Genomic DNA, 26537 nt, shown 5'->3' with positions numbered 1-26537 from the left:
TTATTAACACAAAAATAATTTAAAGAGGGTTAGTTTCCCATTTTTTTCACACTAGATGGAAAGTATGCAATTGACGTTTTTAGAAAATTAATTTTAATTGACGTTTTCAGGAAATTGATTCAACGCGCCTAAAACATATATAAGTGGATAGAGCAAGTCATAAATTTTACCAGTTTATCACATGGTATGTTTCTACGTTGTTAGATCATGCAAAAATAATTAGGGTGGCAACTCGTGTCATGGTAAGTTAACGTGTCTAATTGGTCAATTTTATTTCGATTTATGCTTTGTGTTAAAAAATTTCAACCCTAACCTGACTTGTTATATTCTCGTGTCGACCAAATCCATTGCACAGAGTGCATAAATTTGTTTAACTTATTTGACTAATACACTACAAAAAAATGTATAAAGTTTCTAATAAACAAAAATGATGAATTCAATAATTTATCACAAAATATTAACACAATAAACAAATTTTTAATATCAATTAATTATAAAGTATGAGTTAGTTATACTATATTATTTTATGGAAAATAAATTATATTTTTGTTTACCGAGATTTTCGGAAACTATACTAATGAATATTAACTAAGACTAATGATAGGGAATTTAAAGGATTAACACAGGATTTTTACGTGGTTGGGGCGTTAATCAGCCTTAGTCCACGAGTCAGTTGTATTAGAGCTTGGAAAGTCTTTTACAATGAAGTTTCTCTCTATATTTTGACAGAGTAACTGTATACCAGTCGAAGAGAGATCATTTTTCCAGTGTTCTATTGCCCGTATTTATAGGCTCATGGGAACACTGGGTCTGGCCCGGATATGGCCCGGGCCCATCAGAGATATGGATATCTTTGGCCTCTCTGGTGGAAGCCCAATATAAAAGATAAAACATACATAAAATCTAGGGCAGTTAAGACCCAATAAGGTGGCCCAAGAACAATATTTCACTCGACAAAACAGTGCTTTTGGTCTGGACACTTCGAGTTACGAGGCAGATTCAGGAGACAAGACCAGTCAGAGTACTTGGCAGTGCAGATCTGAAACAACGGCGTGCAATCCCGAGGTGGTCTTTTCCGCAGGTGAAAAGTAGAGACAACATCCATGCGGAGTGGGGCGGCTTCAGGGTCCTGGACGTTTTTGCCACCAACCGGGGACGACGTGATCCGGGTTCGTTTACCTTTGTCCCTCTTCATTTACCACAGGCCCGGACCGTTACCAAGCTCCGAGACCAGGCACGTATACCGCCGGGGGGGGGGGGTCCGAGTTGTCTGCATGTCTCCCGGATGACTGTCCCGGAAAATCATACCGGACTCCCGTCTGGCCCAGAATTGCGCTAGGCCCGTGCCCCCTTGGATATTCCCGTACCAAGAGGCCTTGGGCTGGGCCCACATTTTGAATGCCCTGACCATGGGCCTGGACGGTTATTCCGGAGCTACGCAGGAAACGGGATAACAATTTTAATAATAAATTAATAAATTTAATGATATTGAACATAAACGGGTCAATTCGTATCAATTTCGTGTTACATATATTGACCCTAACCCGACCCAAAAAAATATCGCGTCAAACGGGTTTGACCCGCACTTAATTTTCCCAGTCCCAACCTGCAAAAATCTTGTCATTTTCGAGTCGTGTCGTCGTATTGAAACCATTTTTCGACTCCTAAAGAATAGTACAAAGAGTTAATTAATAACATATTTAGTACAATGCATACATAAAAATATAAATCTAAAATTAGTGCTCATTTATTGAAAATATAAAAAGTAGTATTTTTTTTTTCATTTTTTATTTACTTAATAATGAATAAGATACATAATATAATAATAAAATAATAATTAATGGTAAAAAATAAATAAAAAATGATTTACTGCTAATCTAAATTTGGATTTGAATTAATTTTTAGCATGTGCTAAATTTAGTATAGGTTTTAGCATATTATTGGAGAAATTTTTTTATTAAGTGTGATATATTTTAGTAATACATCATAAATTAGGATGCTCTTAATTTATCCTTATAATTGAACTTTGTGATGGTAGAATAAATAATATATTGTGCAAGGGATGAAATATAATGATTCTCATACTTTGTAGAATAGTTTTTGCATGGTGGAACATAAATTATGTGGTGTCAATTATGGTGACGAACTTGAGGTTGCAATTTTTTTTTTGGGTCTTCATTTTTTTTTCTTTTTTCTTTAATGTTAACTGTTATTTTATTTATTTTTTATTTTGTTTTATTATAGTACATCTACTAATGGTCTTAATTTAGCACACAATTTGTTAAAGACTTTAGTTTTTTTTTAATTTAGCGCATAATTTGTTAAAGATTATATAGTTTATATGTTTTTTTCCCTTCTAAGATGTGAAAATTGATCTTTTGAAATATTTATTAATAAGAACAAGTTGTTTAAATTTAATTGAAAATTAGTATCAAATTAAAGAAGATATTGAAAAAATTATTCTAACAATCGAAATAATTTTCTAGTATGGGACATGACTAACCTTGACATAAAATGAAACATAAATAATCTTCTAATCAAGTCCAAAATTAATTTTGGTAAAATTATGTAATTTTAATGAATTTTTAAAAAAAATTTAATCAATTTATTGTGATAAGAGACTTTGGGTTTGGGTCTAAATTCGACATAACACCAGATAATTTTATCATATTCAGTCCATATTTTTATTTATTTTCATTGTAAGAAAACATTGAATAATTACTTGCGTCAAATAGTTCTTATAAATTAATCTTGACATATGATGAACTCTTTTTTCTTCAATATATATATATATATATATATATATTTTTTTGAATAATTTCTTATATTTATAAAATTTCTTTGTAAAATAGTTATCGAATACTAGGTTCTACAATCTCTCACGTGCCAAAAAGACATCCTACGATCCCAATATACGACAAACAAAAATCATCCATTTATCAAAATTGATTTTTTTTTAAAGATTATTGATTATTTTCTTCATCTATTCTCCACGTGGCATTACACAACAAGAAAAGAACCGTGATCCGGTCAACACCTGATCTTCACATCCTCGGGTCGGGTCGTTCCCAGTTTGGGTTTTGGGGTTCGGGTTCGGGTGTTGTCTGTTCGTTTCTCAAAATCCCTTTGTCTTATCCCTCTATCTAGATCTTTGGTCTGGTTCTTCCTCTTCTTCCTCAGCCTCACAACTTTCTCGCTCTTCGTTTTCACCGACCGCCAACACACATTCACTCCCACACTTTCAACTACTTCCAATTTCTTCTCAATTCCAATTCCGATTTCCAAGCTGCTCTAATTCTCATTTTTTTTTTTAAATCAATTATTAATTATGGCTTCCAACGTTTCTTTGGTTTAGAGGAGTATTGTTTTCTGCTTGGATTGATTTCGGCATAATTGCTCTTTTTTAGGTAAACCCTTTCTTCTTTAAATTGTATTTTATTTATACGTATACCTGTATGATTAAGTATTTCACTGTGATTGTATAGAAGCAATCGCAGAATTTTGTTTGGGTTGCTTATTTTGCTGGGAAATTTTTATTGCTTCAAAATAATTTTCTTTATATGTTAGTGGCTATATATGTCTCTGCCCAGTTCAGTATTTTTTTTTCTTTTAAAAAAAAGATTAATTTTTTTTGGGGGTGTTGGTGTTTGGGGGTCTGATTAAGTTTAGAAGTAGACTTTTTTTATTTTGAATTATTTGCCAATCAATTTGTAATATTATACCAAACTGTAGAATAGCTTGCATGTGCATATAGGTGTAGCTGAAATTATTTCATTATTATAACTAAGAGCCGTAAATGCAATGCCAAACTTGCTTAATATCATTAATATGCAATTCAAACAATATTTTTTGTTTTTGTTTTCTTTTTAGAGTTAATTGATTGGGTTTCAAGGTTTTTAACTGTTTTATGAAAGTTTGTTTTTATTCAAAGTTGGAATTTTAAATCTTCGTGTCTTTACAATTGGGATTTTGTTTTTTTCTTCTGATTTTTGGGAGTATACAGGTTTATCTTTTTGGTCTCGGTGTGTTCACTTTATACTCCTTTTGAAAAGGCTTAGTTCATTAATTGTTTCATTTGTTAATATTTGATAATTTTCTCAGAAAGATGAAGAGTGTCCGGGAATGGTTTTTCTCTCAGATAGTATCCAAGTCAGTGGTATCTTCTAGACCACTATCAGGCAGTGACAGTTTCTTTGATGAAGAACCTGTTGATGAAGAGCTTGATGACCAAGGTATTGCAGTTCAACAATCGTTAACTTTCTGATTGTGACTTTTTAACTGGATTAGTGAACAACAGATAGTATCCTAGTGAAGATTTTACAATATATTTATTTTATTTTGTTTTAGTGGGGTGGAGGGAAGGGAGTGACAAAGGCTTTAGAAAAGTTAGAAATGATGCGGACCTAGTTAACTTTCATGTTGCTTTATTGCTTTCTGTTTGCGGGTTTTAAATTTTAAAACTTGGGCAAAAAATTTTTGAAATGGTGGGGAGTGACTATCATTGACTGGATTTGAGAATCACTCATAAGATAATTTTGTGTGCATGTATTTTAATTGATATTGACATGGTTGCGTAGGTGAAGGAAATTTCTTACCAATTTGGAATAGTTTCTTCACTATAATTTGTTATACTGTTTGAAATTCTAAAAACAATGCTCTATTTTGTTTTCTCACTCGTATAAATTATGACATTATATGATGTTTCAGAATGGAGCTGCTGTAATACTGATACAGATGATAAGTCATCATCTCTTATTAATATAACTTCTGTTTCATATAAAAAAATAAAAAAGATATACAATTAAGGCAAGAGAATTTCTTTTGCTTCTTTCTCTTCATTCTGTTTTGTTTCATTGTAATGTAAACTAATAGTAGCCCTGGACTAATTAGAGACTTGGATCTGTTCATGACTCCTCTATAGTCTATACCGTTTACTTTGTTTATTTGCCTGCTCCATTTGGGCCATCGTTCTTTTTGTCATCTTCTGTAAATTCTAGTATAAACATTGTTATTTATTATTAATTGTTTTTTAATTGTCATTTGTATTTGATCTTCTTATTCTCTAGGTGAAGCTCGTTCATCCAGTTTGGAGGCAACACCTGTCTCTCATGCGCCGTGCTCTTCTAATAGCAACCAGGAAAATCATCCTCAACCCTCAATGCAGCAACTTGTGATTAATTATTCTAACAATTCTCACCATGGTACCAATGAAAAAAAGATTGATCCACTGATAAAGATTGAGGACCTTCAAGTCAAGTTCCTGCTTCTTCTTCGCCGGCTTGGGCTGCCAGAGAACAATCTTCTAGTTGCAAAGGTTCTATATCGAATTCACCTAGCAACTCTGATACGGGCAGAGGATTCGGATCTGAAAAGAATCTATCGTGGTAGCAATAAGGCCAGAGCTATAGTAGCAGAACGAGAAGCAGCTGGCCTGCCTGAATTGGATTTCTCTATCAGAATACTTGCTCTTGGAAAAACAGGGGTTGGCAAGAGTGCTACAATAAATTCTATATTTGATCAGACTAAAACTATGACAGATGCATTTCGACCTGCTACAGATCACATTCAAGAGGTTGTGGGAACTGTTAATGGAATTAGAATAACCATCATTGATACTCCTGGTCTTTTACCTCCATCTGCAAGTAGTGCTAAAAGAAATAAGAGGATCCTACATTCTGTGAAGAGATTCATAAGAAAATCACCACCTGACATAGTATTATACTTTGATCGCTTAGACCTTGTCAGTATGAGCTATAATGACTTCCCTCTTTTCAAACTTATTAGTGATGTGTTTGGTGCTGCAATTTGGTTCAACACCATTCTTGTCACGACTCATTCTTCCTCTGCACTTCCAGAGGGACCTAATGGTTACCCCATAAACTTTGAATCTTACGTGTCCCACTTCACAGATTATGTGCAGGAGAATATACAGCAGGCAGTCGCTGACCCAAGGCTTGAAACCCCTGTACTTTTAGTTGAGAACCATCCTCAGTGCAAGAAAAATACGATGGGGGAAAAGATTCTTCCCAATGGGCAGGTTTGGAGATCACAATTTTTGCTATTATGCATTTGTACTAAAGTTCTCAGTGATGTCAATGTCATCTTGAAATTGCAAGAGAGTATTGAGCTGGGGCCAGTGAATGCATCCAGGCTACCTTCTCTTCCGCACCTCCTCTCATCTCTTCTAAGGCATTGTCAGACAGTGAGTCCAAGTGGAGGTGACAATGACATTGATGAAAGCTTAATCTTAGATGCAGAGGAAGAAGATGAGTATGACCAACTACCTCCAATCCGTATCCTGACAAAATCTCAGTTTAAGAGACTGACTAAGTCACAGAAAAAAGAATATCTCGATGAATTGGACTATAGAGAGACTCTATATTTGAAGAAACAATTAAAAGAGGAGCATGCCAAGCGGAGGGAGAACAAGCTTCTCATGGGGGAAAAGTTAGCAAATGATGATAATGCGGATAGTCAGCAAGCATCCGCAGAAGATGTCTCGCTACCGGATGCGGCATTTCCTCCAAGTTTTGACTCAGATTTCCCTGTGCATAGATATCGTTGCCTTGTTACAAGTGATCAGTGGCTTGTGAGACCAGTCCTTGATCCCCAAGGATGGGATCATGATGTTGGCTTTGATGGAGTAAGCATCGAAACAGCTATGGCTATAAACCAGGATGTTTTTGCCTCAGTCACTGGGCAGATGAGCAAGGACAAGCAGGATTTTAGTATTCAATCCGAGTGCGCTGCATCTTACTCGGGACCTGGTGGAGCTACTTATTCTGTTGGTTTAGATGTTCAGTCTGCCGGAAAGGATTTGATGTATACAGTTCACAGCAATACAAGGCTTCCAAACTTGTGGCACAACTTTGGTGACTGTGGTGTTTCATTGACCTCCTTTGATAACAAGTATTACATTGGCGCCAAGCTTGGAGATTCCATTTCATTGGGGAAGAGATTGAAATTTGTAGTTAATGCTGGTAGAATGAGTGGTCCTGGGCAAGCAGCATATGGAGGGAGCTTTGAAGCTATTGTTAGGGGAAGAGACTACCCAGTCAGAAATGACATGGTCAGTCTGACAATGACTCTTCTCTCTTTAAAAAAGGAGATGGTATTGACTGGAAATGTACAGTCTGAGTTTCGACTTAATCGGAACTTGAAAGTATCAGTCAACGCCAACATGAATAGTCAGAAGATGGGGAGGATTAACGTCAAAACAAGCAGTGCCGAGCATTTGCAAATTGCGCTAATTGCAGCTTTCACACTCGTCAAAGCCCTTTCTCGAAGAAGAAAAGGAACTGAAAGCTTAAATGGGGAAGAAATAGAGAGCTGATGGAATTTCTATTGCTTATTTGGTACTGAGGTATTTTTGTTTCAAGTGGGCATGGGCCATCTTATTACAGAGAACCGAGTTACGGGTGTTTCCACCCTATTAAGGAGGAGCCAAGAGTAGGAGATATTCATTCCCATTGTTCCATGTTCCAACTTCTCTTGAGACATCTATATGAGATTGAGACAACTTCTCTGGAAAATGTAATGATGCTGCCGAGTGACATGATCAGTTTTTGGTCATATGATCACAAATTCAAGTTCAGTTTCTGAATTCTGAGGGTTCAGTTGACAGCCATTTTTGTTTTATATAATTATATTCTCAAAGGAAATGAGGCAAAGAAGTGTACAGTGAATAGTGGAGATGAATTTTCATTTTGATAGCAAGGTTGATCTAAATAATAGTAAATCATAATTTGAATAAATGATGTCTGTTTAGCTTTATCATGTTCTTGCTCAACAATAAGGTATAGTTGGTGTATTAGCACACAAGATTTTTCTCCATTTGACCTTTCTTTGATTAGCACAACCCTTGATTATGCTTAAAGATTTCTCCATGACATAGACTAGTGAATAGTGAGGGACTTGTAGATATTGAAATGTGATAGTTTCTATAAATACGATGGTTTCTAGAAATATGATGGCTCTATTTATTTTTGGGGGTATTTGGCAGAAACAAATGATTCATTCCTTGAAGACATGAACATCTGCCAAGGTATTGAGCACCCACGTGTGGATCATAGAGTGTAGGTCATTAGTACATATCCAAAACAATAATAAAATCGCTTACCTCTATAGTATCATTATTGTGTTATTGCTACAAGTCCTCTAAAGAGTTGTCATCTTGAGTGATCTTGAATACCTTATATTTTGTCTTCTAAAAATAAGGGTTTATAAATTTTTGGACCTTGTGTTTTGTCTTATTATTTGTTTAGACTTTGTATTTTGATAAATTACTTTTTGGACTCCATATTTTGTAAAATGGTTAAAATTGAACCCTAAACTCGATTTTGATCAATGTTTTCTCAACTAAAATCACAAATACTTTACCAAATTAATAATTCAGAACAAAAATAAAATCATTCTGTTAAAAAACTGTGTTATTATATTCAATTTTTTCTTCATCAAAATTAAGTTTAGGGTTCTATTTTAACCATTTTACAAAACATAGGGTCCAAAAAATAATTTGTCAAAACACAAGGTCCATTAAAACAAGTAATGGGACAAAATACATGGTCCAAAAAAATATAAACCTTAAAAATAATATTATGTTTTGGACTCGAATTAGACAATTCATAACATAGAGTTTTTTAGTTTATAATTATATTATATTCTTTTGTGATTATGATTTGTTTGTTTTTTTCTCTTTTTTCCCACTAATATAAATGTTATATAATCTCAAATGGTGAAAAAATGGGTTCTTTTGCATTTTTGTCACAAAAAATTGAACAAACATAAGAAATATTAATTATGTAATTAAAAGCTAAATTAATTGATCATGTCAATTGAGAAGATAAAAGTATAAAATTATTTAAAATTGCAAAGTTCTTTTCGATCATTTTTCTTGAAAAGTCGTAAGAATGAGGAGGCACAAACAAATTTTCTTTTTTAAGATTCATTTTGTATAATTAATTATATTATAGTTAGATGATATAACATAAATAGGCTAATATATTTTGGGAATAATAACATTTAGCATGGATCTTTAAATTTTATTTACAGTTTTAACGAATTAAACTTTAATTACAAATATAACAACCACCTAGGAAGAGTAGTAGTCGACTAGTTTGATGCTAAAGTTTCACCAGTAGCCAATGTTAGGGCTAGCAGCACACTCTAGTCAAAATTTATGATGCTCTGGGTTTGACTGCAATTTTCTGTGAGAGCTCCAACCATCCTAAGGCCAGAGGGTGGTACCATTGGAATAACTACCTTGAGATGATTGAAACTTAATCACCCAATCTGCTTATTTTGTGGTTGTTCTCCGATGAGTTTGTGGGTATATCTATTACTTTAAAAGTATTTTTTGGTACCACCAATAGCTGTTTGGACTCAAGGATGGTACCAACGTGACCTACTCTTAAATGAGATCATTTTAGTATATAGTTAGCCTAGGTTCTTCATTGTTACTGAAGAAGATGATTTGAAGGGATAGAATCTGTGCTAGAATTGTTATGCTTCAAAGTTACTTCTGGTTAACCAAAAATTAATTAAATTCAAAAGTAAATACAATTTAAAATCAATTAACTTAATGAGTTACCAAAAAGTTTCTTTATATTTAAAAATCACTTGATAGTATTTTAAACAATAACTTCAAGGGTATATACTATTTTACCCCTTGTATTTTGCTTAAATATCTACTAACACTCTTGTGATTACAAAAATACCAAATTACACTCTTGTGTTTTGCTTAAAGATCCACTTTTCTCTTGTTAGAACCGGTAGTTCATTAACTAGGAAAATATTGATGGAAACCACAAGGGAGAACCCTCCCTCAGATTATATCCAACATATTGGCTATCATCTCTAGCATTTTTAGCCAGACCATCGGTTACTACATTGTTTTCTCTGTTAATATAGAAAAAACTATAACTACTCAGATTGTTCAACAATTCAAGTACATTAGCAAAAACCTGCCACACTTTCCAATTGGGGGGTGATTTCCTTCTGTTTAGTGCAGCTACAACTTCTTGAGAATCGCAGAGAAAGGAAATGTTACCCCAACTTCTTGAAATTGCCCATTCTACCGCCAACTTGATTGTCAATAACTCAACTTCCATTGCTGAAGCGAATTTGGATCTTTGTAATTGATATTCTGATTTATTCGTAGCTACGTTTAAAGCAACCATTATCAGCCATGCTTATCCATCCTTCCAGGAGGTGTCAGTGAATTACACCAAATCAACATCCGAGGGAATTGAGGCTCTCCTTCTTTGTTGCATCCTCATTCTCAGATCAATTGGATGCTCATTGTTGTCCGTGCTTAGTTCCTTCCACCGATTAATGATATCGTTATTCAAAATGTGGACGGGGGTGTGCTTTCCTTGAATCAATAATTCATTTCGGTTCCTCCAGATTGTTTCTAACAAACATCCTGTATAGGAAAGAAACTCTTCCACTTCTGACCTATTAAGGGTGCCAGCCATGTGTTCCACGTATTCGCAGATGGACCCTGAATCCACATTCGTTAACAGAATTCCATAAGGACCAACAAACCATAGGGCTTTCGCAAGTGGACATTTTTTGAAAACATGGATACTCGTCTCCAAATCCTCCTTGCAGGCTAGACATTGCTTATCTCTCACGAATTGTAACTTGTGTCTGGTGAGCAAAACATCAGCGATAACTCTCTACAACTTCATGCTAATTTTCATGTGTATCTTGGGCAAACATATTTTGTCCCAAGTCCACTTCATCTCATTGAATCTATAGCCTTGGTTCTCCATGTAGGCTGACTTGACTGAGAAAATTTCCTTTTCAGAAGGTTTCCATACCACAGTGTCGATTATGCTTGCTGGTAGTCTTTGTATGTCTAGGATTCTATTCCCAATATTGTTGATAGACCCAAAACGGGTATGTTTTAAATATTTATACTCGCAAGCGCACGAATCGTATTTATAGAATAGTTTTCATGTAAGCACGAGATCGAACCCAAAGGAGTTGTCTAAAATAAAAAAGAAAACTATTTTAAATCAAAAGTAATAAATTCTAACCTAGCTCCAAAGATTGATGAGTTTTAATAGTATGAATATAAAATAAAATATTGAAAAATAAAGCTATTTAAGAGAATAAAAATAAAGTAATAATGAGTTGACAATAAGTGTTAAAAGAAAAGATTATTAAGATACTAGAATCCACAAATTGTAAGTTTAATAATATTTATTAGTATATTGATTCCCAAATTTTAGTGATAGTTAAAATAATTTAAACTATCATTTTTCAAAAAGATTTATAATTTTAAGCACAAATTTCTTATAAAAAGATAGGATTTTTCTTCACTTTTCAAAATTATAATTTCAAAGCATTTAGTGTAAATCAATCTAATGAAATAACAAATAAATCAATGAACATTACTTATAAGGCAAAATATAATATTTTTGTTCTGAGCATGGATGTGTACAATTTAATGACACATCTTACACAAAGAATATTATGTTTATGCACTAATGAAGAACAAAGTGTAAATATGTTCTAACAATCTAAAATACAAGATATTTAAGATGAAAGAAATATATGAAGAAGAAAAATCCATAAACTTGTTGCATTACAAGGGAAATCAACATACAACATAAATATTACCTAGTTACAAGTTGCTTCATCATGATCTTAATAATCTTATGAAAAAGATTAGAAGCACATAACTAGAGTAAAAATTACAAAATAAAAGACATACATACTTGCAAAATGCTCTTGAAAAACCCAAATGGAAGAGAGAATGGTAGAGAGAAAATGGGAGAAAAAGATGGTAACAAAAAATTAAGCACCCCAAAATGGTCTTCAAAACCCTTATTTATAGCCAAAATGAGATTATTAAAATAATCAATTTAAATTAAGTAAATTGATTAAATTAATAATAATATGGTAAATATGGGTAAATTGTAGGAGTGATGATGATTTTGGGGTAAAAAGTGTGTAGACAAGTGGGTAAAAAGGTGGTATTTTTGAACAAAATGGACAATGTGGTTTGTTGGGCTCAAAAATGGACAAAGGCAGCATTTGGCTGCTGGGTGCCAGGCGCATGAGTGGGTTCTTGGCGTGCTGAAGGAGGCAGGCGTGGAGTGGCTGTTTTGGCAGCTGAAGGCTTCGTGGGCCTGGAGCTTGGGCCGAATGGCTGGGCAAGCTTGTGGAGGCTGGCCCACGTTGGGGAGAAGTGCTGGGCAGCTTGTGGAATGATGCTGCTTGAAGAGGCTGGGAGGCTGATTCGGGTGACAGCTGGCGACAGGGAAGCATGCAGCCTTGGTGGAGAAAAGCTTCAGCTGTGAGGTTTGAGAGTCCCACGGCTGGCAGGAGGATCAATTGGGCCTTGTGGGTTTGTGAAGGAAGGCTGGCTTGGGCCTTTGCTCAAAAAGCATCAATTTTTCTTTCTTTTCTTTCAAAACTAACATTTTTTCTTCTCTTTTCAAGAGCATTAAAATGCAACAATTTATTTACAAAATAAGTAAACATTAAATTATAATCAAATATTTTCAATTGTAAAATAACTCAAATTAAGACCATGAAAATACTAATTGAAATTTAATTTACTTTGGCAATTAAGATCAATAAAATAACATTTTTTTAAACTTAAAATCTAACAACACAAATTTTAAATAATTAAATTACAACATATTATAATAAAGTATCTATAAAAACATACAAAAATCTAGAGAATTACAATAAGACTAATAAATTAAAAATTACATAAAAACTTAATAAATTAATTAAAAACTCAAGAACTAAGCAACAATTAGCATATAAAATATGGTAAAATAACTCTATTTTGTAGAGTTATCAATTGTCACCAAATAAATCATTGAACAATTGCTCATTTCACTCGTTGTCAATAATCATGAGATCATCGACCGTTTGCAGGTATGGGCCTCTTGGTCTGGAATGTTCCATTAGGTCCCAAAACTCCCCATATTGCAGCCAAGGGACCTAGGGTTGCTTCCAAACGTCTATGTTACAACCATTGCTAATTAAAGAGCAAGTACCTGTCCTCAATATAGCTCTAGCCTCCAATATTCCCTGCCACATAGGAGAGTCATTTGCTCCCACCTCCACTGCCCAAAAGGATTTGTTTTGTCAGTACTTCTTTATTAGGCATTTAGTCCATTATACTAAATCACATCCATATATTTTACCAAACAATACAAAATACCTATTATCTGTGTTCGAAATTGATTTTAATAAGACAATAATACCCTTTCTTAATTTACTTGAAATTATTTCATACAATTTAAAGTATGAGAAATTGGTGGAAATGGCATATTTTTATGATGCATTTTGCACTATGGACTACTTTACATAGTCTTTAGTTAAATGATCTCTTTTATTAATGAAACTTGGTTACTACCCTTGTTTCCCTTAAAATAATATAATATTAAATTAAAACAAAAAACCCTAAAACTATCTTCTTCTTCCTCACTCATCTCACCCACCCACCCACCCACAACAACCCTCCCCCATCCTGCCACCACCACCACCTAGGATAGTAGTCGGGGACCACTGCCCTTCACAGCCGCCACCACGCCTCTCCACAAATATGCCCAACAAGGTTAGTTTATTTGAGTTTTTATTAAAAATAAGATTTGATGTTGTTTTTATAGATTAAAAGTGCAAAATGATTTTTTTAGTAGATTGAAAGTATAAGTAAGGAATCGAGTTTATTTCTGGAGTTTTATGGAGCTTAAAGCTTGAAAATATGAAAATTTTAATGGTGGTTTCGGCCATTTTCGGGGATAGAGAAACCCAAAATTTTTCGACAACATGTCTAATTTTTCGACAGGTTGTCTGATATTTTAGACTAGTTGTCTAAATTTCAGACTAGTCGTAGTATATTTTCGACCACCAGTCTAAATTTTAGACTACATGTCGAATTTTCAGACAACATGTCATTTATTTCGACCACTTATCGAATTTTTAGACAGACTATTGAATTTTCAGACAGGGCGTCGAATTTTCAGATTTTAATTTTCTTATATAACATTTTAATTTAAGTAATACCAATAATTTATAGTTGTTTGTTTGTCGTATTTTTTTATTCAGATGTCATCGAAAAATATTTCAATATTATGTGATGGATTATGGAAAAAGAATGAAGACTTATGGAAATGGATTTCAAATGGCTCACGATCAAGATTAAGTTTGGTACAAACTAACCTCACTTTTGAGGAGTTACTTGAACATATTTATGAAGTTACAGAAATCGATCAAAACCTCTTTGATATAGAATTAACTTACAAGGTAACGCCGATGGTGGAAATTGAACTGGTTGCAATAAAGAATAGTAGAGACGTTAGTTTCTTTACATGGCAAGAGCGTAATCTGATTCCATTATGTGTAGGTTTGATAAAGAAGATGAAAAATGCACTCACTAAGAATAAACTTGTTACTAATATTGATTCTACTGCAAAGGTTGATTCTATTACAGACCTTTCTAGTGATGATGATTTTGATGATGTTGGTTTAAACGATGATAATGATGTTAGTTTAGAAGATGATGATGAAAAATACGGTGATGTTGAAGAGGGGGAAAGAAACAATATTGATGATGGTTTTGTTGAGGTAAATTTGAATGTCCCATGTCATGAAAATAGAACTTTTGATGATTACTTTGATGGTGCATACCTATGTAATGTTCATGATTCTAGTTCTGCACCTCCCATTGTTGAAGAAAACCATGGTCCACTTCCTCATGTATGTCATGATGATCATTGTAATGAAACAAGTCATGTTAGTAGTACATCAAGCTCAAATGCAATAAGTATTGTTGAAGAGGTTTTTTGTGTTAGTCAATATTTTGTAGATAAGAAAGAGTTGAAGATGAAAGCACACATGCTTGACCTCGCCATTAATATTAAATGAATAGGGAACAAAGCGAACACAATTCATCAACAAATTAATCCAAGGTGTGGCAAAACCAAGTTTGAGCATGACCATCTCTAAGAAAGACCATTAAACTCGATCATATGTCTTACTCATATCCAATTTCATTACTGAAGAATATTTCTTTCCCTGGTTAAGTGCACGTAAGTGCATATGTGGTCTAAAATTAATGAAAATTATGCAATGAATGTCCCAAAGTAGAGATTTGTATTTTTCATCTAATGCTCTACGGTTCAATGCAATATTATTTTTTATATATGTGATTTTGATGCTTCAAAATAATCCTAAAATAGTCAAACCTACTACTTTGGATGGTTGAAATTATATCATGACCTTTCTTAGTAGTTTAACTAGGATATCCACTACTCAATCCGTAATCATCAAGTGATGGTTGGTTAACAAAATTTTATTTGAAAAATATTAATTATAATCCAATAATGACGATATGCACTTTATTTAACTTTAATTATTGGACCTTTTTTTTGGACATTTTCACAATTTTAGACCGGCAGTCGAAATTATTAGACAGATAGTCGAAATTTCAGACAACTTGTCGAAATTTTGAAATAGGCAGTCTAAATATCAAGATGTCTGTCAAAATCATTAGACAGGTAATTGAAATTCTGGACAACCTGTTGAAATATTGATACAAGTATTCTAAATTTTAGACTGTACGTCAAAAATGATATAGAACCTCTCAAACTTAATAATATCCCGTCGAACTATAAGATGATTGAGTGTCATGAGCAGCTCCTAACATCAACAAATCCCACCTTTTCTCAAGAAATTGCACTAACTTCAAAAGACCTTCAAGAATTTCCTTAAGTGTGTTCTTTAGAGTGACCAAAAGTGAGAGTGAGAGGGGATGAACGTGAATCTGCTAGAGTGTTTAGCCCAAAGCCCCATCTTGACTTAGTCCCAAATCCAAAAAGACATTTTTGCTCCTAAGCAAACTCAATCCCAAAACCAAACTTGTCTGAAATATCGACAGCTAGACTCAAATATCGACGGCTTGTCTAAAAATTTCGACACCTTGTCTGAAATTTCGACAGCCTGTCTAAATCTTTCGACACCTCGCCTGAAATTTCGACAACCTGTCTAAAACTTTCGACAAGTTGTCTGAAATGTTTAAAATGTCCAAAAAGGCTCCAATAACACAATAAAATAGCATATATATTAATTAACATTTTATAAACTTAAACAAAACTTAATCTTAATGAGTGGTAAATATTCCATTCAAGCTACTATGATGATCAACTATTATGATTAGTGGATCTAATGGATTCTAATCTTTATCAAACTACTATGATGATCTAGGATTGGGTGGTAGATATTCTATTGAGGTACTACTATGATGGTTATCTTTATAGTATTAGAACAACACTTTATCATGTAGAACTGGATCTTAATTATACCTTTTTGACAATTAGTCGTGAGTTTCGACAACTTGTCTAAACATTTCGACAGGTAGTCTCAAATTTTGACAGCATGTCTAAACATTTTCATAGATTGTCCAAAAAGTTTGAAATGTACAAAAAGGCTCCAATAACTATATAATGATATATATATTAATTATAATATCCTAATTAACATTTAAGAAAGTTAAACAAAACTTAATCTTTATGAGATTATGATGATTATAGATTGAGTGGTACATATTTCAATCAAACTACTATGATGATCAAGGATTGGGTAGTAGATATCCTATTGAGGTACTATTATGATGATTATCTTCATAGTATTAGAACAACACTTTATCATGTAGAATTAGATCTTAATTATATCTTTTGACATTTAGTCGTGAGTTTTGACAACTTGTCTCAAATTTCGACAACATGTCTAAACATTCTCACAGGTTGTCCAAAAAGTTTGAAATGTACAAAAAGACTCCAATAACTATATAACGATATATATTAATTATAATATCCCAATTAACATTTTATAAAGTTAAACAAAACTTAATCTTTATGATATTATGATGATTACAGATTGAGTGATACATATTTCAATCAAACTACTGTGATGATCATGGGTTGGGTGGTAGATATGCTATTGAGGTACTGATATGATGATTATCTTCATAGTATTAGAACAACACTTTATCATGTAGAATTGGATCTTAATTATACATTTTTGACAATTAGTCGTGAGTTTCGACAACTTGTCTAAACATTTTCGACCACCTGTCTATATATATATCAATATGTTGTCTTATAATTCAACAACCTATCTAAAATTTTTGACCACCTGTTTGTATATTTCGACAGGTTGTGTTATGTTTCGACAATTTTTCTAAAATTTTTGACCACCATTTAAAAATTTCGATATGCAGTCTAAAACTATCAACAACCAGTTTCAATATTAAGACAACCTAGTTAAAACATTACATATCAAACCAAGTCCAAAATATGAAATCACATAATATTATCAAAACATTACATATCAAACCAAGTCCAAAATAAATCCAAAAATAATCATTTCTTGCATGTAGTTTTGTTGTGTCCATAACATCCACAATGGGAGCACTTCCGTTGCTTTTTTTCCTCATCAACATCAGAAACCTTACCCTTTACTTACTTTGATGACGATTCAGGTGCAGAATTAGTCTTCTCCTTTGGAAACTCTCATCTCGAAGGAATTTGTTTATTCTTTGGTCTCACTGGGGGAATTAACTGCACTGGTTTGATAACAACTTGAGACTTAACCTCTTTTGGAAGATGTCGTTCTATTTCATGTGGTAAAGGGTAAATAGATTCTGCATAATCCATTCTCCAAAATTCAGTCGTGAACACATGGAATCTTATCAATGGTACATGGAATCTTATCAATGGCAAACTCTCGACATGTACAAGAATGTTGCGATCATTGTCGTTTTCTTGCAATTGACATGTAAATAAACTAACAATGTCTCTACTATTTTTCATTGCAATTGGTTCAATCTCCACCATTGTCGTTATCTTGTAAGTTAATTTTATATCAAAGAGGTTGCGATTGAATTCTGTAACTTCATAAATGTGTTCAACTAACTCCTCATAAGTTAGGTTAGTTTGTACCAAACTTGATCTTGATCGTGAGCCATTTGAAATCTATTTCCATGAGTCTTCATTCATTTTCCACAATTCGTCACATAATATTACAATACTTTTGAATGACATCTAAAAAAAATAATACAATAAACAAATATAAATTATTGGTAGTACTTTGATTAAAAAGTTATATAAAAAAATGAAAATCAAGTTGAAAATCTAGAAATTCGATAACTTGTCTAAAAATAAGACAACTTGTCTGATAATTCGATAACCCATCTAAAAATTCGACAGGTGGTTGAAAATATACGACGATCTGTCTAAAAATTAGACTACTTGTCTAAATTCGACAGGTGGTTGAAAAAATACGACTACTGGTTTGAAATTTAGACAACCGGTCTAAAATATCAGACTCCTTGTCAAAAAATTAGACAAAAGCTATTAAAAAATTATGGATTTCTCTATCTCGAAAATGGTCAAAACCACTATTAAATTTTTTAGATTTTCAAGCTTTAACCTCCATAAAACTCTAGAAATAAACCTAAATCCTTACGTATACTTTCAATATACTAAACCAATCATTTTGCATTTTAAATATACAAAAACAATATCAAAAATCTTATTTTTTATAAAAATATAAACCAACATTTTGAATGGGTGGTGGTAGGATTTTTGGAGAGATGGTGGCAGCCGATGATGAGCAGTGTTCGCTGGCGGTGGCGGCGGCAAGGGGCAGTGGTCGCTGGTGGTGGCAGTGGTGGAGGCGGGATGAGAGTGGGTGGTTGTGGATGGGTGAGAGGAAGAAGATGATAGTTTTTAGAGTTTTTGTTTTAATTTTTTATTATTATTATTATTTTATTTTAAAGGTAAAATGGGTAATACAAAAAAATCATTAATAAAAGAGACCATTTAGCTAAAAACTATTGAAACTAGGCCAAAGTGCAAATTGCACTATAAAAAGAGACTATTTTGCCAAGGAACCCTTTAAAGTATTTGAGTTAAAATTATTTAAAAGGGTTTTTATAAATAAAAAAAATATTTGTTTACTTTTTGAAATAAATTATTATTACTAAACTGTGTTAAATGAATTATTTGTTTAAAAAATAGTCTCTTTAAATATTTATAAATCTATTTTATTTTTATTTTAAAATAATTAATTTCTTGAAATGGTTTTGAAATATCTTTTTAATTTCAAACATTGAAATAATATTTTTGTTTTAAATAGTTAAAAAAATCAAGTAAAACAATGAGGGTATTATTGCATTATTAAAATCACTTTTTCAAAAAATTATTTGTGTATTTTGTATTATTTGGTAAAACACATAATTTAATTTGGTATTATTGAAATCATATGAGTGTATCTGAGTTTAAATAAAGCACATGAGTGTAATTTGATATTTTTAAAACCACATGGATGAAAGTAAATATTTAAGCAAAATGCAAAAGATAAAATGGTTTATATTATAACCTCAATAGGTATCTAAAATAAATTTTGAGATAATTTAAAATCATAAAATAAAATTAGTTACTAAAAAGTAACTCAATAATATGTTACCTGTTACACCCCAAATTCGAGACATAATTGACTAATATCAAAATGTAGACTTGAAAGACTGGAGACCGAATATATAAAATAAAGGAAATATAATCATTCATACAAATGAATATATATCGAGAGGCTACATCATTAATCTGGTTCGAGCATGAGATGTAAGCTCGAAGAGAATAGCCTGTCCCAAAGGTCAACCTCGAAAGCCTGAGAGATAAAGATGCAGATAACACCGTGATGGTGAGCTTGATCCATGATGCAAGCTTGAAGGCGCATTGATGATGGGTGATAGATAGTTATAATGCACCTACAATTGTGGGTTTGGTTATATTACTGTTTAATTAGCCCTATTTTTATGGGAAATTTGATATTTTAATTAATGTAATCAGGTATTATTTGTATTTTGAATTATTCCTGGATAATTTAAATTTAAATTACATATTAATGTAATTTCCCTAAAAATAAGGAAGTAGTATCTGCAAACCATGCCTATAAATACCTAGATTTAATCATTTAATTCTCACACACAAATTTTATACTTAAGTTCTGTGAAATTGCCTTTAGGGTTTAACGTAGATTATCTCAATAATATTGACTCACGGGCTAGATAAATTTAACTAATGAATCACGTAAAAAATCTATTTCTTTTATTTTATTCCTTAGTTATTTATAAAAGTTTAATTGCTCTTGTTTAATTTTGAATAACGAAAAACGTCGTCATCATTACCAAATATTGAGTAGTTAATAAATAATAAGTTAATATTTGATAGAATTTAAGGTAATCTAAAGGTGATTTGAAAGCTAATACATTACCAAATATTAATTACATTATCAAGCTATATATCAAATAATACATTATAAGAAAATTATACAATAATAATAATAGATTAATATTTTAGATAAATAAATATATTTATATAACATATATTATATTAATTTAAGATGGGGCAGCCACCCCACCTCATCCTAATGTGGCCTCGTCGTTATAAACAATAAAAAAATGTGATATATATTTTTTAATTTAACGAGTCTCGTTATTAAAATAAATGGAAACATATATCATGCTAATAGTAAATGTTTTTATTGTTAGGAACTGTTTCTAGTGCGTAGCAAAAACTACAATAATGGTATACAACAAAAATTTTCATATAAACAACTTTATATGAGAATCCTTTAATATGTAATATGTTAATCAATATATAATATGTATATAAACAAATATGAAATGATTTACCTCTTGTAGCCTATCAAGAATCCTTAATCTTTTCGTATATATTTCGATCTTCTTATCCTCGCTATAGTACTCACACCTAGATCTTTCAAGACGTTCTCTACACCTCAAGATGTGGGTGGACACAGATAACAATGATCAATTTTGTGAATCAACAAAAGTATTCTCAACTCACGAGACTTTTGATTATAGACTAAAGAGGAAAGAGTTTTTGTTTTGTAAAAAAGATGATAGTTTTTCTTCAATGTATAAGCTTGTTGTTTCTATTTTCTATCATATAGAATATGTAGACATTATTACCACAATAATTATAATAAATCATATCTTTATAATAATAATAATGATAAAAGACAATGTTTAATATTCCATTTTAAAACCCCTTTTAAAAAGTTTTATTTATTAATTAAAATAAAAATAAAAACTAATATCTGATAACATCATAAGTGCCACAGGCACAGAGCAGTCCAAGCCCTATGCGTGTGGCATATCCCTGAAAATAGGATTTGATTTTTCATGTATTTTTTATTTTAATTAATTAATAATTAAAAATTCAAATAAGATTTCATCTTTTTAAGGAAAATATAACAACTTAATTTTCGAAATTCAAAATTTGAATTTCCATTATCATCTTATTATTAATTAAATAAATATAATAATCAAAACCAATTTTGACTATCCATATTTATTTATTCACACTTAAATAAAAATAATTGATTAAAATCAATTTATTCTATTTCTACACAATTTCAAAAATTGCACAAATGCAATAATAAATTGTGCAACTTTAATTATCACATAATTGCACATTTATGCCGAAGAATAAATATTCTCTCAAATAGCTCATTCACAGTTTAACCCTTGTATCAACTCTTACCTTGATTAGTGTTGATAGATCCGCTCTAGGGACCTATGAACCAATAATTCCAAGCTCTAATAAATAAAAGATTATTAATTAAAATTATTTGATTCAATAATCATATTTATTAATCTCATGATTATTCAATTATAAATATGAGACTGAACTCTTGAGAATTAAAGACATATATTTACTGAGTACTTTATTGTAACCATAAAGTATTCATTGATATAATCATTACATACAAATTAACATCTATTGACGATTCATAATTAAGTGGGACTAAAATTACCATTTTACCATTTTAATTATATCTTGATTCCTAATATACCATTGACTTTACTAGTGAAGGTTAATTCATAATCTGATTATGAATTTGACGTCAATAACATTTTCAGTTCCAAAAGTCAACCCAATAGGGAATCATCATTCAATCTATAAGAAGGTATAGATTCCATGTCTGTTAAGCTATGCCCCCATCCATATACATCATTGAGTCCCCAAAATATTTTTTTTTAGCCTGATCATTCTTACAAACCATAACGCATGAATCAAATGATCAAATGACATATATAAGAGTTCAAAGTAACTTCAGGATTAAGATCAGTTTGTATATGATCATCAGCTGATGTGTTTTATAATACTACGAAACGATATTTAAACAAGAATTATTAAATCACATCTGGTCTAGTTCTACATACTCTCAGCATGCAAAGTACTTCCACTAAAGTGTTCTACTACACTAGTAACTCGGATCTAGGTCACATTTATTTATAATTCTAGTGGACCGTACTAGCAGTAATTAATCTAAAGATTCCATAACTTTATTTTACTGCGAACTATTTAAGTTCATTATCTCAATCTTGATCCTCTTATATCAATATGAGATTGAGACCACATAGATTAACTTGGGAATTTCTGATATTTACTTAATATTATTAGCAATAATATAATACATAAGCTACATATATACAATAATTCAATTCTGCCTCTCGTCCCACTTGTGTGTTTTTTATATAGTTTTCTTTAATAATTTTATATTAAAGTTTTAATAATTAATATTTATTTTGTTAGGAATAATATTATTCAGACTGGAAAGTTAAAATGTACAAACTAGAGGAGGATAATTCTCTAACCAACATAAACTCTTCGTCTAGCCAAAGAGCATGCAAAGATGCTCTCAGAAATTTAGACAAAAAATTTCACATATGGTAATCAAACAAAACTGTTTTAGAACAACTGCAAAAATGGATTTAAATTGAAGGCAATAGAAAAAAGTAATCTCAATCAACTGCCCCTGATAATACTAATGCTTCAATTTGGAAGGTCATTAAAGTACATGAATCAAAAAAATAAAACAACGATAGGAAAATATTAATGAAATCAAGTTGGGAATTCTTTTGGGGGATTGTTTATCCAGCCAAGGGACCAAAACTAAGAATAGACCTTATTGATTGCCTTTTTCGCTATCAACCTTAAACGAGAGATTAAAGAAATAAAAAACGAGAACACAAAGGATTTTGCGTGGTTCAGGCTATAAAAGAGCCCTAGTCCACGAGTCTCTGGTATTATGAGGATTGGAAGCTTGTTAGGGCAAGCTTCAATGGAGTTTTCTCAGGCAGCGTTTATATTGCTCCGAGTACAAGTATTTAGTTTTCTAAAAAAAACCAAACCCTTTACAACAAGACTCACAACCCTATTTATAGAGGTTAGGGTCATTAATACTAATCATTCGTAATTAATATACATTCTTCCCGTTATTGGGGGAATATGCCAATTCCATGCATTGGGCTGCATTGAATAGAGACCACGACCCAAATGAGACCCACAGGGCTCACTGCAGAAAGGTACCTACTTTATGGGGAACATGCCCCAGGTACTGTTAGGGCATGTTGTACGTATCTCAATGTCAGATGGTGTAGTGGGAGTGCGAATTTTTGAGTCGTACAATCGACAACACTATGGACAGATCGCCTAAAAGGTTTTCAGGTGATCCTCTGACGCTGCAAACATGCATCGGTTGACACCTGACTGGCCTTCTAGATCCTGAGGACAAGGTCCTTTGCCTGGAAGATAACTGATGGTAAGAAAATGGTGGACTACCAACCAGTTCTCGGGGCATGGCCTCGAAGAGACACTTGTTCCCTGCCTTTATTCGAGGGGTGTAATCTCTAACTGAGAAATCCACCCTCCGAGGACTGACCCTCGGGGCGTGGCCTCATCTGAAGAAGTACGCGTCCTTGCCACATGTCCTAATCAGATTGCCACGTGTCCTTGAGTGAAAACACGAACAACAATTGCCCCCAAGTCTCTACTTGTCCTCGGACAGTAGAGACTTAAAACTGGGGAAAACTCGAATAGTCCTCGGAGGGAAACGTTTGGGCTTTTTCTGACATCACTACAAGATTTCCTGCCACGTGTTGAACTCCCATTGTTGGGCCTATCAATCTGTGCAATTAATGAAGGGACAGGTCCGTGGCCCAAAATGTCTTTTCCGTACCCTAGGTGTCCTTTCAGCTTATACTCGAGATTTCCCTTTTCCAATGCCAATGATCACGATCTGCAACTTTCTAATCTTCAACCCTTGGATCGTTCTCGAGTACCTATGTCCTAGGTCATCTGATGGTCGGGGTGAACTTACTTCACCCCAAGCATTGGACCTATAAAAGGTCGAGAACCAACTTTTCAACGTTTTTTTAGCCCATTTCAAATTTCCTGTGCTTTCAACTCTTCGGCCTCTCAACCCATTTTCCAGCCTTGCATCCTTTCCAACTCCCTTATCATTCTAGACGATTGGAATGAAGCTTTGTACTTCTGGGTAAACAACAAGCAGATCTTTAGAGTTCGTACTCGATTCAACACAATCTGACGCTACATTTCGAGTAAGTATCATTGAACTACGACTTTCTGTTTTCGTGCATGTTTGAGAATTTAGGATGCATGCTTAGGAGTTATTTTTTGAGCCTTTTAAAGGCTGCTTTTGCCTTATTTGTAGTCGAAAATGGCCTAAATGGCTCATTTAGGTGTTCTGAAGTGTTTTGAGGCGTTCTCGTCATTCTGGGCCTTCAATCGGAATTTGGAAAATTTCCAGATTCCGGCGATGTTCATCATCTCTGATTGTGTTCATCTTTTCCGGTGGTGGCTCTGGCGCCAGGTGCTTGGCTCTGAGGACATCCCAATGTCATTAGTCTTTCTCTTTCTTCCCATTTCCCCGAGTAGTTGTCTTAGGGGTTCTCATTTTGGCCTAACTTTCTTCGGGTCAAGGTCCTAACTGCTTGGTGTTTGTTTCAGATGTCCGAGGAGCTTCATCAACTCCATCAACAAGGGTTCTACGCCTTCGACAATGAAATCCTTCAAATGGCCCGAGAAGCAGGATAATGCCCCAAGAAGGGGAAACAAGTAGCTGGTAGCAACCAAGCTCTCGTAGTACGGGAAAGCTCGGAACCAGTGGCGACGAGGCCTCTCAGAGCTGGTCTCTCAGAGGAAAAGTCCAATACGGGCCCGACACATTCAGGTTCCCCTTACCCTGACATAGGGTTCGAAGCGGTAGACCTCTCGAGCAAACTACGACATAAAGGCACCTTGCAGAGGATACTCAAAAACTACAGGGTGGACGATAGCGAAATACTGGTGCGTCTAGCTCAGGAGGACGAGAGGGTACATGAGAGCATTCACGGGCTTGGGCCATGGAGCGCCTCTCATCTCCAAGCAGGTGAAGCCCTGTTGTTGCACCAGTACTATGTCGACTTTCTTAAGTTTGTCAGCATAGCTCCTTTCCAACCGTCCCCGAATGGATATCGGGTACTGGAAGGGTTGTACGTATTGTACAAGAGGCATAACTGGCCTACTCTGTCCCCAGTCGAAATACTGTACTTCTACAGTTTTTGCCAATGCGCAAAGAAGGGGGAAAAAGGGGAATACTGCACCCCGATGAAGCACACGGTCCCAGGGAGAGGCTAAAAAGCCCCGTACGGCAACGAGAATCACGCTCGGGCCTACAAGGACCAGTTCTTTTGGGCGAACGGCTTCCTGACAAGGACCAACCACACATTACTTCTGGACTTCGCTACAGTCAATAAGTACTTCTATTCATATGCAAATCAGTACGATAGTGTTTAGTTCGTGACTCATCCTTGTTCGCGTCGTCTTAATCAAGTCCATTTCGTCGCACTCCGTTCGTTGAATCTTTCGACGAAAGACTTCAGGCGATGGAATGTTAGGAAAATATGTATTGCCTCAACGGAAATAAGTAAGATAATTACAACTCTAAACTAAATATTACAAATAAATATTATTGATTAAAAAGTGTTACAACTCTATGACAAAAATTACATGTAAATATAGAGAAAGAGGTAGAAGATGATAGAAATAAAAGATACAACTCTAAGACAAAAAGATAAAAATAAACTTGTAGTAGTAGAATGAAAGATATAGATGAGATTACAACTCTAAAACAAAAGATACATATAAAAGAGTAAATATAGAATAATAGAAGAAATGAAAAGCAATAGAATAAAAGAATAAGAATAAGAACAATGAACTAAGAACTCTCACTCACACAACCAAAGTGAAGAGTGTTGGAGATCACCAACTTGAACAAGGTTTGAAACCTTTGTCCAAAAGCTTATTTCCCCCTAACTCAAGCACTAAGGGATCTCTCACAGATATTGGAAATGCTTTATGGAATTATCAAGCCTCAAGGTGTTTCTAGCCAAGTGCTCTCATGGATAGAAATGTTGTGTCTTACAAGTGAGCTATAGGCTCCTATTTATAGAGTTTAGAGACACCCTTTGAATTTCAAATTCCACCAACCCCCTATGGCTGTTACCAATGTTTAATTAGATTAATATGGAATTAAAAATGAGATTTGGGAGTTATTTAGGTTTTTTGAGCCGTTCAACAAAGATTGAAAAAACTGAAAAAATGGTAAGTTTTTAGCCTGTGGCCGCGGCCAGAGAC

The 26537-nt window shown here is 33.4% G+C and overlaps 1 protein-coding gene across 1 annotated transcript; it reads left to right on the top strand.

Moving 5' to 3' along the window:
- Positions 1 to 3137: 3137 nt before the first annotated feature.
- On the top strand, positions 3138 to 7846 carry LOC133782803 (translocase of chloroplast 90, chloroplastic). Its single transcript, XM_062222193.1, has 3 exons — positions 3138 to 3407; positions 4102 to 4232; positions 5067 to 7846. The coding sequence occupies exons 2-3, from the start codon at positions 4106 to 4108 to the stop codon at positions 7331 to 7333; spliced, it is 2394 nt and encodes a 797-aa protein (XP_062078177.1). The 5' UTR covers positions 3138 to 3407; positions 4102 to 4105; the 3' UTR covers positions 7334 to 7846.
- The last annotated feature ends 18691 nt before the right edge of the window (positions 7847 to 26537 follow it).

Source organism: Humulus lupulus, chromosome 6, assembly GCF_963169125.1.
Source record: "Humulus lupulus chromosome 6, drHumLupu1.1, whole genome shotgun sequence".
NCBI lineage: Eukaryota > Viridiplantae > Streptophyta > Magnoliopsida > Rosales > Cannabaceae > Humulus > Humulus lupulus.
The sequence above is the reverse complement of the archived record's forward strand: the minus strand, read 5'-3'. Positions and strand labels throughout refer to the sequence as shown.